General features: G+C 41.6%; 1 protein-coding gene across 8 annotated transcripts in view; it reads left to right on the top strand.

Annotated features, from left to right (window-relative positions):
- Window positions 1-808: 808 nt before the first annotated feature.
- The window catches only part of Mtmr1 (myotubularin related protein 1), a 33,504-nt gene continuing 16,360 nt past the window's right edge, over window positions 809-17,952 (top strand). Inside the window, exons 1-7 of one of the 8 annotated variants that reach the window (XM_039096941.2) lie at window positions 809-1,099; window positions 2,993-3,098; window positions 7,308-7,331; window positions 9,224-9,274; window positions 13,390-13,465; window positions 16,311-16,405; window positions 16,693-16,800. In XM_039096941.2, coding sequence (XP_038952869.1) covers window positions 957-1,099; window positions 2,993-3,098; window positions 7,308-7,331; window positions 9,224-9,274; window positions 13,390-13,465; window positions 16,311-16,405; window positions 16,693-16,800 — 603 coding nt within the window. In that variant the 5' untranslated portion in view covers window positions 809-956. Of the gene's footprint in view, window positions 1,100-1,152; window positions 2,396-2,992; window positions 3,099-7,307; window positions 7,332-9,223; window positions 9,275-13,389; window positions 13,466-16,310; window positions 16,406-16,692; window positions 16,801-17,952 lie in introns of those variants that run through there. The other 7 variants (XM_039096940.2, XM_063277455.1, XM_039096935.2 and 4 more) reach the window with 7 other exon arrangements.

The raw sequence follows: 17,952 nt of genomic DNA on the forward strand, positions 1-17,952 counted from the left end.
ACAATATCCACAGATAATACACAAATATCTTGGCAGGGGTGTAACCAAGCAAGTGAGAAATCTGTATGACAATAACTTTAAGTTCCTGAAGAAAGAAATGGCAGAAGATATCAAAGAATAGTAGGATTTACAGATTAAAAATGGCTGTTTTACCAAAAGGCATCCACAGATTCAAATCAATCCCCATAAAAATATCAACACAATTTTTATGTATGTAATTTATGTACATAATGTATTTTTTAATTATAATTCTTAAATTCATATGGAAAAAGTTAAGGATAGCTAAAACAATCCTAAATAGTAAAAGAACTTTGCAGAAATCACACACAGACACACACACACACACACACAGATGCACACAGACACACACAACACACACACAGACACACACAGACATACACCACACACACATACACACACACACACACCCAGATGCACACAGACACACAGAACACACACACACACACAGATGCACACAGACACACAGAATACACACACACACACCCAGATGCACACAGAATACACACACACACACACACACACACACACACACACACACACACACACACACACACACACACACACAAAGAGGTGGTAACCTGGGGCACACAGTGTGAAATCATCTGACAGCGTCCGGATTCCAATTTGTATGCAGAGCAAAGCGCACCTTGCACTACCAAACCTTAGAGGCTGCGCCGGCCCCATGCTCAGCCACTGCGGGTTCGGGGCCGGGTCTGCCTTGGCTCCGCCCTGTTCCTGGGCCCGCCACGCCCCGCTCTCACTGAGCAGACCACGCCCCCCACTCCCCTGCGCGCGGCCTTGTGGGTAACGCGGGGCCGCCAGGTGACGGCTCACGGCGGCGGCCGCCTGACGCGGGTGGTCGATCGTCGGAGCGGGGCGGAAGGGGCGCAGTCGGGGAGATCGGGGGTCACGGGAGCCGCCGGACCTGACGCGTGATGGACAGGCCGGGAGCGGCGGCGTCGGGCTGCGAAAGCGCTGCGGGCCCCGGGCCGGGACCGGGCGCCAGCTGGAGACCCGCTCGTGTTGCGGGGGGCGCTTCCGGCAGTTCCCGACACCCCAGCATGGAGACCCTGGACAGGTGAGTGGGGCTCGGGTGACACAGCCCCGCGGTGCCCAGATCGAGGCCCGGCGTCCCCTCCTGGCTCGGCGGCGACTTCTAGTAGGTTTCCCTGTCCCCATCTCGGGCCGCTGCCTGGGACTGGCTGCCCCCTTACTTCCGCCCGACAGTTCTTGGCTTCGGAGCTTACTTTCCGCCCACAGTTCTTGGCTTCGAAGCATACTTCCGCCCACAGTTCTTGGCTTCGAAGCTTACTTCCGTCCACAGTTCGTGGTTTCGAAGCTTACTTCCGCCCACAGTTCTTGGCTTCGGAGCTACCCCCTTCCCCCAACATTTCTCGGCTTCGGAGCTTCCCTCCGCCCCGCAGTTCTCGGCTTCGGAGCCGTCACACCCGCGCCAATGCCTGTTCCCCTTTTGTGCGTCCCTGGCCCGAGCCGAGGATCGCCCGGGGGAAGCCACGTGGCTTTTTATTGTCACCTTCCTGTGTAAACGGTGTGATTTTAAGATCCACTTCCGCCGCCGCTGCCGCCGCCGCTCGAGGCGGAAGCTGAGTTCCCCCAGGTAGTGGATTTGTCCCGGATGGTGGTGGAGACACACAGATTTGAACACCTGAGAGGGAGGAGTGCGTGAATAAACTGAAGACCAGGACTCCCTGACAAACCTGTGCAGTTAGAGGAGGAAACTCAGAACAAGATGGGTTCCTGTTTAAACATCGTGACTTTAGGATTTTTTTTTTTTTTTTGCACTTTAACAGAGATGCGCGTTCAAACCTGATGCGACAGAACCCTAAAGTCACGGTGTTAAACACGAACCTATTTTCCTGACGCGTACTCAGTGAGTGTCTGTGTGATTGACACTCTGAACGGCACAGTTTGTTGTTGTTGTTGTTTTGTTTTGTTTTCCTTTTAGGGTTTTTTAGGTACCCGAGTCCCCCCACCCCCCATCCCCCCTATCCCCGCTTCCGAGGTAGCTTTAAGTATGTGAGTTCGAAGCCATATCCGACCGGGAGAGGCCGCCCCCCAATCGGGTGATGACAGGAGATGTCCGCGACCTCCGAAGACGGGCAGTGGGGTGACAGGCAGCGCCCTCACCTTTCCACTGAGGCGCCATCGCAGCGCATTGTCATTTATCGATCACGGAAAACTGACCGCAGAATAAATGATCAATAACAAAGAGACATCTGAACGGCCAGGCCGCAGAGTTTTTCACTTTCCCTGGGGAAGCAGCTGCGGTCCTGGGAGAAGATGTGGCTTCCCGAAGGTCACAGACGCAGCTGTTCAGAGAAGCAGGTCCTGAGCCCGGACCATTATACCCCAGGTTAGCCCACACCTTTTATATCCCAGGTTAGCCCAGACCTTTTATACCCCAGGTTAGCCCAGACCCTTTATACCCCATGTTAGCACAGACCATTATACCCCAGGTTAACCCAGACCATTATACCCCTGAGCCTATTAAACCCCCGTGTGACTGTCCTGGACCAGGCCATTTCCTGTTGTAGATGAGAAAATGCATGGATACCCATCACCCACTCCTCTCTCCAAACAGCACAGTCAGCGCTGAGACACAGAGGAGATTCTGTGGTTTGCAAACAGCTCCAGGGGGGAAGGGTGCAGTCAGGGGTGGTAAATATAGTAAGTTATATAATGATAATAATAAGTTATATAACAATAAGTTATGTAATAATTATAAGTTATATAATAAGTTAAATAGCAAGTTAAATAATAAGTTATATAGTAATAATAATGATAATAATAATGATAACTTATAATAACAAGTTCCAGGTCAGCCTGGGCTACAGAATAAGGCGGCCTCTGAAAAGAGACACTGTGGAAAGCAACAGGATATATAAACTATATATTACTATATGTCTTATCTATACATCCGTACCCAGGTCTAACCGTGCCGTCCCCTCAGCCCCGCAGGGTCGCACGTGGAGTGGTGCAAGCAGCTCATCGCGGCCACGATCTCCACACAGATGTCAGGCTCGGTGACGTCAGAAAACGTGTCCAGGGATTACAAGGTGAGTGCCCTGGGGCGATCGATCGCTGTCGGTGTAGAAATTGAGCCTTTGATCCGTTATTGGTATAGAAATTGAGTGATTGATCCGTTATCGGTATGGTGTTTAATCTGAAATGTTGGTGGAAAACACCGCCCATTTTCTCTCTCTTGCTCATTGATTTGTAATTGAGAGAGAAAAAATTGTCCCAAGGTTTCAATCAAAAAAAATTTTTTTAAACCGAGCTCCATTTTATGAGAAACGGTTCATGGGCACATCAGTGCCGCCTGCCGTGTACATGCCAAGCACAACTCACAAATTATAAACCTCATGCCAGATTTGCAGATTTAGTCATAAATCATGAATTTTTTTTTGTGTGGTGGAATCGGTTCGTCCTAAAACGGTTACCGGGCGCTTTTCTTAGGAAGTGAGATTCTTAGGCCCATTGGAAATCGGGGTCTCAGTCCCAACATTGGATCAAAGGCAAAACCTTCAATGGATCACTCATGTTTCGTAACTAAATCTACAGATTCGGCATTAAATCTATAATTTGCGAGTTGTTCTTCTTTTCAGAGAAATATATTTTAAAGAACAAAAGCATGAAGTCATCCTAAAGCACACAGACTGGTATACGCACAACATGGAAACTTGGAGCGACCATTTTGGGCCTCGGGCATAGAAGCCAAAAGGTCTAGGATCGAAGTTCCAGCCGTTACTAGAAAAGACTTATTTGTAAAATTAATTATTAATTAGTAATTAATAATACTAATTATCGTGTGAATTCCCTCCTCAAGACGCACACAGATGAGATGGAATTGCGGAATGACAGGTACTTGCCAGGCATTGCCGTAGCTGAGTGGGCAGGCGGGTAGGACTAGTTAATCCGTGCTCACTTTATTATTACTTGCTATTAACTACCAACCCATCCTAATATTAACTTGCTAATGAACATCGTTAAAAGAAACGCGAGAATTTTTTTTTCCCCTTTCGTTTACCCTCCCCTCGCCAACTCAGTTGCATTCATTGAACCAGGCCAATGTATAGGAAAAAAAATCTTGGGGTCGTTTTATGAATAAGATCAAAATACGTTGTATGAAGTTCCCGAAGGATTAATAAAGACGTCATTTTTAAAATTCTTGCCCTTGAATTTATTTTTTAAAAATAAGACTGTCAGGCTGGAAAGGTGGTTCAGTGGTTAGAACACTGACTGCTCTCCCAGAGGTCCTGAGTTCAGATCCCAGCAACCACAGGGTGGCTCACGATCATCTGTCATGGGATCCGATACCCTCTTCTGGTGTGTGAGGACAGCGACGGTGCACATAAATCCATAAATCTTAAGAAAAAAAAAGACTGTTATCTTCCTGTATTTTTCATAGATTAGATAAAATAATATAGTTAGAAATCACAGCAAAATATTTCCAGTGCCTCTATAGAAATGGTACAACCATTATTACACAATACACACATACACACACACACATACACATACACACAATGCACACACATACTCATGCATACACACATACACACAGAGGCACACACACACATACATACATACACGGGCACACATACACGTGCACACACACGTACATACAAACATACACATACACGCATACACAATACACACACATACACACACACACACATATGCACACACGCACGGGTAAAAAAAACAAGTGTGACTTGACTGGAAGGAGGGATTTTGTTGGGTAGCACACATAGTGCTGGCTGTGTGTGATCACTGGGGTCACAGGGTCACGGCCGGAGTTTAAATGTTTACCTGCCTTTGTTTCTAGAATGTTCCACCCAACAGTGTGCTATGGGGACACCTTGCTTCCTCTGGCTGTGGAATCATCGCTGTGATGTCCCCATCCCCCGTGGCATTTGTTTCCCTTCTCGTTGTGTCTGTGGCCCTGGCTCCATTTCTTTGCAAGGTCCAAACTGAATTTTTCGAAAAATTTTCAAAAAAACTTGAATGTCAGCTCCGGCGTTTTCTTCCTTTCTTAGTTTGCATTTTCTATCCGGAGAGGAAATTCAGCTGCTGTGGAACTGTGTTCATTTCTGGATCCTCCACAGAAATTTCCGGAGGAGCTTTTTTTTATTTTATTTTTTTCAGGATTCACTATCCGACCTGAAAATCTAGGACCATCTATGCCTGAAAGCCCAGCTTTATGGGTGACTCATTATTTGTAGACTGCAGACTTGGGCATCTCCATAACAGAGAGGGCAGATATAAGAGAGATATGCAGAATCAAGGGTCCGATACGCCCCATAAACCCATTTTTACAAATCGGGTTTCCTTTTTCATTGCTGCGCAATATTCCAATCGTTCTTATAAGTATACAGTGCTATCTCAGCATGGCTTTAATTTATGCACGTCTGCGCTTTACCCCTGTTATTCCATGATACTGAAGGACTTTTTGTGATTTCCTCCCTTGCTCTGTAGCTTGTCAGCTCTTGGGTACGGAGACCCCCAGCCGCTTTCTCTTCATCGCTTCACACTTTGGGTTGCTCTTATCTTTTAGACAATTTGTAGATATTTTAGCTACTGTTGACATGGAAAAAGTCTGTCTGTTCTGCCTTTGCAGAAACAGAGAGAGCAGGTCTCAGTATTTGAAAAAAGTAATTCTTTTTCGTGGAATGTTCATCTCCTCTCACCCATTAAGATATTTTAAACCGGAAGACATTGCTCAAACAGACGGCGATCGGACTTTGTGAAATGTCCTCCACCAAAGAAGTACATGCAGACGGTGGAGGAAATCACGAAAAGTCCTTCAGTATCATGGAATAACAGGGGTAAAGCGCGGATGTGCATAAATTAAAGCCATGCAGAGATGACATGGGCCGGGGTCGCACAGGGAACTCCACACAGGCCTCATCCCCCAGAAGGGCAACTCCAGCTTGGGTCTTGGGACCATTTGCTCGGAAATAAAGTCAAGAAATTTAAATGAAACAGAGGAAGAATCCAAGATGATTCAGACTTAGGTCCAGACCTCGGATGGACCATGGTAGCCCTGTCAAACATAGGGGTGAGGAAGAGGGGATAGAATATAATATAGTATACAATATAGTATATATAATATAGAATTTATAGAATATATCACATATAACATGTAATATATATAATATAGAATACATAGGATATAATACAGTACATAATATAGTATATAGTATTATATAATATAGAATTTATAGAATATGTAGAATATAGTATATAATATGCATAATATATAATATAATATTTGTAATATAGAATATATAGAATATAAGTATATAATATATAATATATGATATATGGAATATAGAATATATGGAATATAATATATGATATAGTTTATGGAATATAGAATATATGGAATATAATATATGATATAGTTTATGGAATATAGAATATATGGAATATAATTAATATACAATATATGATATAGTATATATAATGTAGAACATATGGAATACAATATGGTATATAATATATAATATAGTATATATAATATATAATATATATAATATACATTTAAAAAAAACACTGACAATGGATTAAAGTTAAGACATCCAGAAACTTTAAACCGTTAGAGACCAGAAGGAGGTTGTAGTCTGTTTGTTTTTGTTTTTTCTATTCTGAAGTTTATTTTCTCATCTGAAAGCACAGGTCACTAAGGAGAAACCGGGTTACGTTTTGTGATTATCTTGCTGTTAGGATACTGAGTCCATACATCGCTGAATTCATACAATACCTCCAGTCTTTTTAAACAGAAACATCACTTACTTTGGAAATGCAGTCCGCTCGCAATCACTCGTGAAAATGTGTGCTGTAAAAGGCGTGTGTTTAGAAAGTTGGGGATGAAGGAGATGCGTTTCTTCAAATCAGACACTTCCCTGGAAATTACGGGACAAACGTGTCAGGCATTGATTTGATATTAAATAAAACTTCAAGAGTAAACATATGGTGGAGGATTATATTATAATAATATGTAATATGATATTTCTTTGGGACTAGACTGTTGAATCTAACAGCATCTTTCACAGGTCATCTTTCCGTGATATCATATAATAATGTATAATATGTATAATATTTCTTTAGGACTAGACTATTATAGAGGATGATAATATTATAATAATATATAATACATATGATATTTCTTTGGGACCGGAAAATCGAATCTAACGGCATCTTTTGCGGGTCCATAAGAACATTTCCGTGACCATGATGATGTTCTGTATTTTAACTGACAGGTTTTCAGGAGACCAGATACCAGGGTAAGGATATTCGGCTTTCGGCAGATGGGCCTTCCACTCGTATATGTCTGTGTTTTATGCACACTTGGTTTGTACACGTCCCTCTGATCAGCGTGCTCTGCCGTGTTGCAGCTTTAAGTGCTTACTGGAGATGCTTTGTCTGCTATGGGTTTTTAAATGTGCGATTCTTTAACGCGTTAAGGTGGGGAAAATTGTTACCAGTGTGATGTATGGTCTTTCCTCAGACCATATGGATTCTGACCCAAGGGATGGTCACAGCCAGTGCTGTGTTGGCCTCTTTTAAAAAAATATGCTTTTAATGGAAACAAAATTGTATCCCTTTTGTCCCTCTTCTCTAATTATGATTGTTTCACACGTACATAATACATATGTAAGTGTATGTATGGTCCGTGTGATTCATGCTTGCTGCGTGGTTCACGCTAAAAGAACTCAGCAACTCAAAAAGCGACCGTCTTTTGTCCGTCCAACCCAAGTACGATTTTAAGTCATGCTTGTGTTTACACGTGCAATGCAAAGTAAAAACAAAAAAACAAAAAACAAACAAACAAAAAAAACTTGAAGCACTAATCTTGGAGCAAGATTTACAGAAGTCGGTATTTTTTAAACGCAGATAGAGCGAATTACAGCTTTTATCTTCCTCATGATTTTCCTTCTGTTTCAGAATTTTCATAAAGCAGGACAAAGATTGATAATTTGCACACATTTAACTCCTGGTGTCAGATGTGGAAAAATTAACTTATTTTCGTTACACGCAGACAATCTGGATTTTCATAGCTCAATCGAATTATTTCAGTGTGAAATCTGTAACCTTCTTGCAAAGCCAGGGACGTGGTATGGAAATGACCAAATTGAGCAAAACTCTTACCTCGTTTCCTTTGGTTCTTGAGATTTATTTTCTTTCATCAATTCACACAGTTCAATATCTGCGTTTGGCTCACACTTGTATGGACTTTGAAGCACTGTGAGAATTCGTTCTGAGGAATCACTAGTTTTTCCGTTCTGACATTTTAAAAGTCACACAGTGAGTGATGCTGTTGTTCACGCATGTAAAAATTAGAAATTTAGAATTTTTTCCAGTGCCATTGGAACCGATTTCATATTAGTTTTAATATTTTCACGGTTAGAAATCTGATGCCACTTTAAAAGGGGGTTATAATCCTGTCACATCGATTCCGTGAAAGTTAAGAACCGTGTGCCTTTAAACAAAAAGAATGAAATGAATACCGTAAAGCGTTGCGGTCTTTCTTCGAAGCATGTTTTCGATATTATAGTTGGAAATATTTAACGTGATGTTGATTGTAAGTCACAGTGGTTAATTAGTAATAAGTAATAAACTAGTGCACATATGTATTTTTATATATGTGTATGTTATCTATAAAATCTTGAGCATGTGTCATGTGCACGTATGCAATGAAACTTATCCCTGGGTAACATAACAACCCTTTAGGATATGCAAATACTCACTCTGCTTAAAATACTCATGTACAACTTACATGTATTGGCGTGACTCTGCCTTTCATGTGGTTTCCATGATGTGCTTTACGAGCACACAATGTGACTGTTGGCGTTCTTTGCTGTTTGCTACGGTGTTGCTTAGCCTTATGAACCCAATGCATTGTTCAAAATCCACGCTTGCTTTTCATTTTTCTACCCCAACACAAACACGGAAAATAGACAACCGCATTTTAGGTCAAGGATGCTATAGGTGGTACACACGTTATTTCCTTAACCCAAAGGGGGCAGGTGTGGTAGTTTGCAGAGCCGTGGAAGGCATGTCAGCTTTTCCACGCTCACTGTCTCCCAAGGAAATTCTGTCTGTTCACCTGTGTGTTTGCACCTGTTTCTCTTTCTCTCCTCTGCCCTTCCTCGTCCACGTACCCGGTGCTGTGCAGGAGCTACAGGAAGAACACAATGGCTACCCTTCTGCAGCTGAAGCTGATCAGGTGGCAAGTTCTCCATGTTCATCTGTTCATGGCTGCAGACCATGTATCTAGATGCCATTTCACACTAGATATCTCGGCCATAAGCAAAGCTTTTTGCCACCATAGTAGTGCTCTCCCATCTGCATCTGGCAGATCCCACTGCAACATTATTTGCAAAAATTGGTTTATCCAACATTGGTCGACTAGAAATGGGTTCATCCACACCTCCAGGTTACCCAAGATAGGGTTGCGTCACCTTTACCACTGTAAGATTACGAAGTGTTTGTAACAGGGACCTAGAGGGGTGAGCACACAATGTGACAGGTTCTCTGCAAGGGTGTGAACTTTTCTTTACTCAGAGCTGAGCGGTGAAGCTGAGGTGAAAAGCACCAGCTGCTCTTTAAATTCCCGGCGTCCACATGGCAGCTCCAGTTCTAGGTAATCCGGTGCCTTTTTTTCTGGCCGTGCAGCCACAAATGTATGCACATGAAGGCAAAACACCCACACGCATGAATTAATGTCATATAAATTTTAAAGTTACGTTGCATGTGCCTAACAGGGCACGTGGTCTTTTGCATGTGTGGGATGAGCAAAAGCATTTTATTTTTATCAATCAGAGTGCAGAATCCTGCTCTTTGCGTCATACTTCCAAATGTTCTCCAGGTTCACGAAGCAGTGATGTGCTTCCTACTGTTGCTATAGAAACCAAATCATTGACCCCCAGAAGCATCTTTTAGGACTGTCAGAAAATCACTTCTTGGGCATGCAGCTGTTACGTAAGCTGTCCACCTGGGCATGCAGCTGTGCATGCAGCTGTTACATAAGCTGGAAGTTTGGATTCACGCTTGTAAAAAACCGGAAAGGTCAGAGGTCATTTGGGCAGGTTGGATCCCTCAGGGACAAAGCTGGGTGGGGAGGGTTGTTGATGTTACCTAGACATTCGGAATCGAAGCACCGAGGTTGAGATGAGGTCACAGGGAGTTGTTCAGCCGGGCAGAAGAGGCACGTGCTCCAAACAGGTTGGATAAATCAAGGGTTAGATTGTGTCCTGTGCAGCTCAGTGGTCGCAGTCAAAGCTCAGTGCAGCGCAAGTGTGAGTACCATCTCCTGACACACCTGTGTTTAATGATCATTAGTGTAAGTCTTGTATCGACACACATATAAGTATTTCCTGTGTCTTTATACTTTCAGAATTATTTTCCAATAATCATCAATTTTTCTATGAGTATTTTCTGAGTCTTTAAATCTTGAGGAATATCGTCCACAAATAACTTCAAATTTTTTTCTGAAATATTTTTTCTTTTTTTTTTTTAATTTCAGGGTTATTTTCTGAAAAACATTGTTTTCTGAAAATATTTTCAGAATGTTTTTATCAGAAACTTGAATTATTTCCCTTAAATACCTCCTGAGTCTTTAATGTTTTGAGGATTATTTCGTATTTTCAGAATGATTTTCCACAAAAAAGTCAATATTTTTCCTTAAATATTTCCATTCTCTTCAATATTTTGAGAATTATTTTTTTCCCAGGACGATTTTCCTAGAAGAAGGTCAATGTTTTTTACCTAAATATTTTCTTCATCTTTAAGTTTTGAGGATTATCTTACAAAAGAAATCCAATCAAAAAAATTTTTAATATTTATTTCTGCGTCTTTTATGTTTTAAGGATGATTTTCTGAAACATAAAATGTCTCATAAAGGGGTTGGGGATTTAGCTCAGTGGTAGAGCGCTTGCCTAGCAAGCGCAAGGCCCTGGGTTCGGTCCCCAGCTCTGAAAAAAAAAAAGTCTCATAAAACGCACAGATATTTCTAGTCGTATTTGACGACCAACAATGGGACAAGAAGGCAACCAGTCGTTCCCTACTGTTTAACTTGAAGTAGCCTCGTGGGTGGTGCTGGGGGGTTTCACTGTCCAGCCCAGGCTGGAAATCTTGAAAACGTTTGATGTGGTTGCTCTGAAGCTGAAAAGGCGTCATCTCTTCCCAAACCCCATCTAGATGCTATGATGAGAGAAGCCTGTTTTCATAAATAGATTCCAGAATAACTCATCCCCAGTTATTTTTTTCTTAAAGATTTATTTATTTATTTCATGTGTGTGGGTGCACTTCACACACACCAGAAGAGGGTGCCAGATTCCATCACAGACAGTCGTGAGCCACCATGTGGTTGCTGGGATTTGAACTTGGGACCTCCTGGAGAGCGGTTGGTGCTCTAACCAGCAAGCCACCCTTCCAACCCCCTCAGTATTTTTAAATATAAGCTATGGAATCTCGGTCTATATGCTGCGATATTTGCTCAGTCAAGTGAAGCCTCAGATCGAGGCTCCTGTTAAGGTCGTTGGTATTTTAGTGTTTGTGAAACAAATTGTTTAAAAGTATGTGTGCCTTATGGAATAAAAAGCACATTTATGCCTTATGGACTGAAAAGCACATTTCCAAGCCCGATATAAGTAAAAGGGAATCTATATATGGGGCTAAGGGTGAAGCTCAGTGATGAACCATGCTTAATTAAGGCCTTGGATTCGTGTGTATACATATATATATATTCGTGTATATACATATATGTATATGTATAACATATATACATATACATATATGTATAACATGTATATGTGCATATACATATATTCATTTATGTATATATATAATGAAATGACTGTAAAATTGGACATTAAGTGGAAAAAGTCAGCCAACTTTGTATGTAAACCTGAGATGTGACGTTAAGATGGGGGCGTGGCTTGGTGACAGCACACCCGCTTGGCACATCCAGTGTCTTAAGCTTGATTCCCCGGCGCTATAAAATCAAAATCTCACAGGTACTTTCGGTTAATTAAAAAGAAATCTGTACCGAAAATTAAAAATTCAAATTGAATGGATTATTTGTCTATGTGATTTTAACTTTTTGATAAGGAAACAGTGGGCCGTATAATCTTCTGCCCCCCGGTACAAGAGACACGCATACCATACCCTTGATCAGCATTGCACACCCCGTTTTCTGATGGACGTTAACGTTTTCCCAAGTGTGCACAGGTATTTCTTCCGGAAAGGCATTATCACTGTGGCTGATGAACTTAGTGGCTCCTTAGTTTCCTTGAAGGGTCTGAAGTTAGTTATAGAAATGAATTGACCCTGAGAATCATGATGAACACACCCTATCCTACGGTATACACACGCTATAATGCACAGTGTACATACGCTATAATGCACAGCGTACATACACTATAATGCACAGTATACATACACTATAATGCGGTGTACATATGCTATAATGCAGTGTACATACGCTATAATGCAGTGTACATATGCTATCATGCACAGTGTACATACGCGATCATGCACAGTGTACATACGCTATGATGCACAGTGTACATACGCTATGATGCAGGTCCAGTATTCTTTATCTTAAATGTTTGGTCCACGTGTTCCAGATTTTGTGACTTTTCTTATTTTGGAGCATTGGATGGAACCCAAGCCTAAACATGAATTTTGTGTGCCTTCTACATGTCAAACACGTAAACTAAGGGGGAGATTCTATATAGTACTTCTTAGTGTGTGCGTGGTGTTGTGATATCTACTAGTATCATCTTGTAGCCTAGGAGAATGAACGTTGGCGTTCCCATTCTTTATGCTCCCTGTCATACACAGACACACACATGCACATGCACACACACACTTACACACATGCACACACACACAGACACACACATAGACACACACACTTACACGCTTGCATGTATCCGGGACTCAGTGCCCAAGTGCAGGACTTTGCTAAGTTGTGCACTGTTCTGACCCCATTCCCCAGTTCTATTCCCTGGTCTCCTATTCAGAAGGCGACGCCTGAGCTCATTTTCACACTTAATGTCTGTATGGCGGTTGTAGCGATCTGTCCGTCCCGCCATTTCTGCATTCACGCCTTCTACCTGTCCTCCGCACGTGTGTCGCAACCATGTGCTAGAGTGCGCAGCATGGTGTCCTGTGGCGCTGAGCTTTGAGATTATAATTATGTTATTAAGGGGTGGGGCAGATGTCTCTTTTGCACGTCTCTTTTGCATGTCCTTTTTACACGATTCCATGTGTTTCTCGAGAGACCCCGAGAGACAGATGGTAAGTGAGACCTGTCTCTGTTTGCTTTCTCGCCAGGCTCTGAGGGATGGAAATAAACTGGCGCAGATGGAGGAAGCTCCGCTTTTCCCGGGGGAGTCCATTAAGGCCATTGGTGAGTTCGACTTGGCTCATGGGAGTCTACGAGACGTGGTTTCTGTGAGCGTGGGTTGTATGTAGTACGTAATGTATATACATATATATACATATACATATATGAATACGTATATGTATATATAGTACGTGTTTGGGAAGCCATTGCCACTCTCATGGTGATGAAAATCTCCAAACCCTAAAGTAGTTTCTTTTTTTCTCTTCTCCTATTTATTCCTTGATCCCCCAAAACTATAGACTACTTTATTTCCTTGCACTTCCCAGAAGTGAATTCACAGTTTTTTTTTTGTTTTTTTTTGTTTTGGCTGTACTTCCAATCAAATAATTGTTTGGATATACCACCAAATTGTGACATCGGTTAGCAACCGTCTTTTTTTCGTTGCTGCATACTATTCCGTCGTCAGAGTCCATTCCTATGTGGATGTATGTCTGGGTTGTTTCTGCTGCTTTTTTTTTTAACTGATTATTGTGCATTTATTTATATCAATCTTGTAACACACATAGAAAGATATACATGAATACAACTGAATCATTCAACCATCAACTATGAAATCCCTTAAGGCCTTTCTTTCCTTTTTTCTTTCTTTCATTCTTTTTTTTTAAAAAAAAATTATTAGACATATTCCTTTACTTACATCTCAATCGTTATTTATTTTATAAATAAAACTGTTATGAATTTATTCACTGTTTACGATTGGTGATTTACCCACAAAACCCCCTGGACTGGGACGTAAGTCACTGACTTGAGATCTCCCTCCAATCATTGCTCTCCACGGCCTCTTGAATTATGATTTCTGTTTTCCTGACATTTGATGCTTTCGATTTCTTCTTGACCCACACATGACTTAAGGACAGGTTGTTCGTACACACACTCAGGAGCGGAGGCAGGAGGATGAGGTCTGAGCTCACCTACAGTGATATAGGTTGAGATCAGCTCACAGTTGATGAGGCCTTGTCTGAAAAACAAGCAAAAATGCTAGAAACACAACGTGAATTTCGTGATCTGAATTTACCCCAAGGCTTGTATTATGGCGCAGAAGATGGTCTTTTGAGCGCTGTGTATACAGTAGAATTGAACACGTGTTCTGCTATTATTGATTGTAGAATTGAACATGTGCTATGCTATTATTGCCTCCTTTATTCCTGGTTATAGACTTTGCTCTGAAAATCTTTGTTTGATTATTATTATGGGTATTATAGCTTTTTCCTGATCAGTAGACCTACTTTCAATATTAAAGTATTCATGTCGCTCTTAGCTTTGTGAATTTGCCCACAGTAGGCCTCATTCTGCTTCCAGGTCACACACATTCTTTTGCCCTCTTTTTCCCTCTCAACCCCTACGACCTTTTCCCTTCCATGTTATTTCCCCACCTAGTTTCATGGTCTGTCTCCATAGACATGTGAGACACACATGTTAAAGTCTAGGATGTGCATATAATAGGAAGTATGTGTGTGTTTCCGAGTGTGGCTTAGTTTACGTTACTCTCCAGCTGCATTCGTTTTCCTAAAAATATCATGATTCCACCTTCTTTATGGTAAACATGGTACCACGTATGCATTTACTGTGTTTTTGTTCATTTTCGTATGTAAAGTGGGTTTCTTTCTAGCCACCTATAGTCGAGGTTTTTGGTTTTTTTTTTTTCTTTTGTCTGCAATTTGATAACCTGCGCCTCGTGTTTAGGCTGCTGAGGTCATTCACGTGTTACACTCATATGATTAATTTTAAAATTGTTCTCTCGTCTCATTTTTTCTTATGTCTTATTTAGCTCTTGCTCTCTCCTTTGCCTTTTCGGTCATGTTTTAGTTTCATTGAGGCCTCTTTTCTTCTTGTGTCCCAGCCCTGAGGACCTAACTGAGAGCCTAAATGCTTGTCAGGCGAGTTCCCAGCCACTGCGCTCTCCCCTAATTAACTGAATGCGTTTTACCTGTCTGCACGATTCATGTATGATACCTTATGTCATTTTATACTTTTTTTTTTTTTTTTTTTTGGGAGCTGAGGACTGAACCCAAGGCCTTGTGCTTGCTAGGCAATTTATACTTTCTTTGAGACAGGTTCTCATTATGGAGTCCTAGCCGGCCTAAAACTTTCTATTTTGCCTAGGCTGTCCCTAAACTCATAGAGATCCCCACCCCCCAACCCTGTGCCTGCTTCCCCAGTACCAGGATTAACTGTGCTGTAAACGCTCTGGATGTTGATTTCATTTTTATCTTTTAAGGATGGCATTACTAATGGCGGCCTGACGTTCTAGACATGCACTTATCGGCACATTCTCTGGCTGGCTCCACGACCCTTTACCCCCACTGCAGCTGTAGGAGCAAACATAGGACAGTCAGCATATCAAATTACAGAAAAATAAGGAGAGTGCTTTGACCACTGAGCCATCCTACCATCATGCCTTACATCTGTAACCGTGCATGTTCCGGTCACTCCACACAATCTTTATGATAGATGTGAATCTTTTAACATCAGCAGGAATTAAATATGCTGTGGAGACTCGGTAAAGAACAGAAAGTTAGCTCTGATAAGGAATTTTCTTTTTGTTTTTGTTTAGAGGCAGAGTCTTTTTTTTTCCACTTCCCAGACAGCTTGCAACTTTTCTATTGCTATAAGGGTTTTTACTTAAGCATCTTTAAGTAGGCAATCAGAGTTTGGAACTATGTCGGGAAACATCTGTGCTATCATATAGAATATATATATAATAATTGATATAATTCCTTAAAATTTTAAATTCCCAGAAGGCCGGACGGTCCAGGTGTGTTGTGGATATCACGGAAGCACACGCGTGTGAGAGTCACAGAAGCACATGTGTGTGAGAGTCACCGCTGCTTTGGTTTTGTTCTTTCAGTGAAGGACGTCATCTACATCTGCCCGTTCGCGGGAGCCGTGAGTGGGACTCTGACAGTGACGGACTTCAAAATGTTCTTCAAAAACGTGGAAAGGGTGAGTCCTTAACGCGTGCTCGGGTGTTAAGATCTTACCATAATGTAAATAATTTTATGTCATTGATTTACCATCACGTAAATAATTTTACGTCATTGATTTCCTGTTTGCTGAGTTGTCACTGTGGTTTGGGTATTGACCTCCTGAGGTCTATGATTACCTCTCAGACGCCAGTTTCTTAAGTGCAAACACAACTGCACTTCACAGTAAATAGACACACAAGTGTGCAGCGACGTAAGAAGTGAAAACGTGAAAAGACGTGATAGGCGTTTAATTGTCATCCCCAGGACCCGCATTTCATCCTCGACGTCCCGCTTGGAGTCATCAGCAGAGTGGAGAAGATCGGTGCCCAGAGCCACGGGGACAATTCCTGTGGTATAGAGATTGTGTGCAAGGTAGGCTGCAAACACCCGAGAGCACCGGCGCCAGGCAGACCGTGCTGGACTCTGCTCACTTGTGCCCCTTATGGTCTTGCATCGTAGGAGTGATTTATACTGCTTGCAGGGGGCGTTATTATTATACACACACACACACACACACACACACACACACACACACATATACACACACATATACACTCACACATATATACACACACACACACACATATACACACACATATATACACACACATATATACATACACACATATATACATACACACACATATACACACATATATACACACATATATACATACATATACACACATATACACATATATATACACACATATATACATATATAAACATACATATATACACACACATATATACATATATATATAAACATGCATATATACACACACATAATACACACATGTATACACACACTCATATATATATACACACACATATATACACACACACATATATACACACACTCATATATACACACACACACATATACACACACACACACACACACACACATATGTATACACACACACCCCTTGGTGAGTTGATAGAAACATTGATTGGGAAACCATTTTAAGAAATCATTATTAAGAAATAGTGTTTATTCTATTGACACAAAGACTCGCTAAGGCGACTCACAGTGAGTGCATAGGGGAAGCACCTTCTGCACATGAGTGCATAGGGGAAGCATTTGTAACATTCCTTTTCACGGATGACTCGTTCAGCAGCTTAGCCTGAACAATAAATTCCACTTTGGCCAGGAAGTGCACAGAATGCGGTTGTACATCTTATGTGAGCAAACATTATTTTTAACTATCCTGCTGACTCTCCTTCCCAATGTTTACGTCCCCTTTATTCCATTTTTCTTAACTTTTTTCTTTTCTTTTTAATTTTTTTCCTTTTTTCTCCATTTTTTCCTTTTTAATTTTTTTCCTTTTTTTCTCCTTTTTTTCTTTTTTATTCCCTATTTTTTCCTTCTTTTTTTCCTTAATTTTTAAAAGCTCACTGGGAGTATTCTTGTTGACTTGTCTTCTGTTAGTTGAAAAACTGTAGAGTACAAAACAAGGGATGAATAAAAGTCTTCCGTGTGTGCTGTGTCAGGGCGTCTGGCTAACAAGTGCTCATTCCATG

The sequence above is a fragment of the Rattus norvegicus genome, chromosome 18, assembly GCF_036323735.1.
Source record: "Rattus norvegicus strain BN/NHsdMcwi chromosome 18, GRCr8, whole genome shotgun sequence".
In the NCBI taxonomy this organism is placed as follows: Eukaryota; Metazoa; Chordata; class Mammalia; order Rodentia; family Muridae; genus Rattus; species Rattus norvegicus.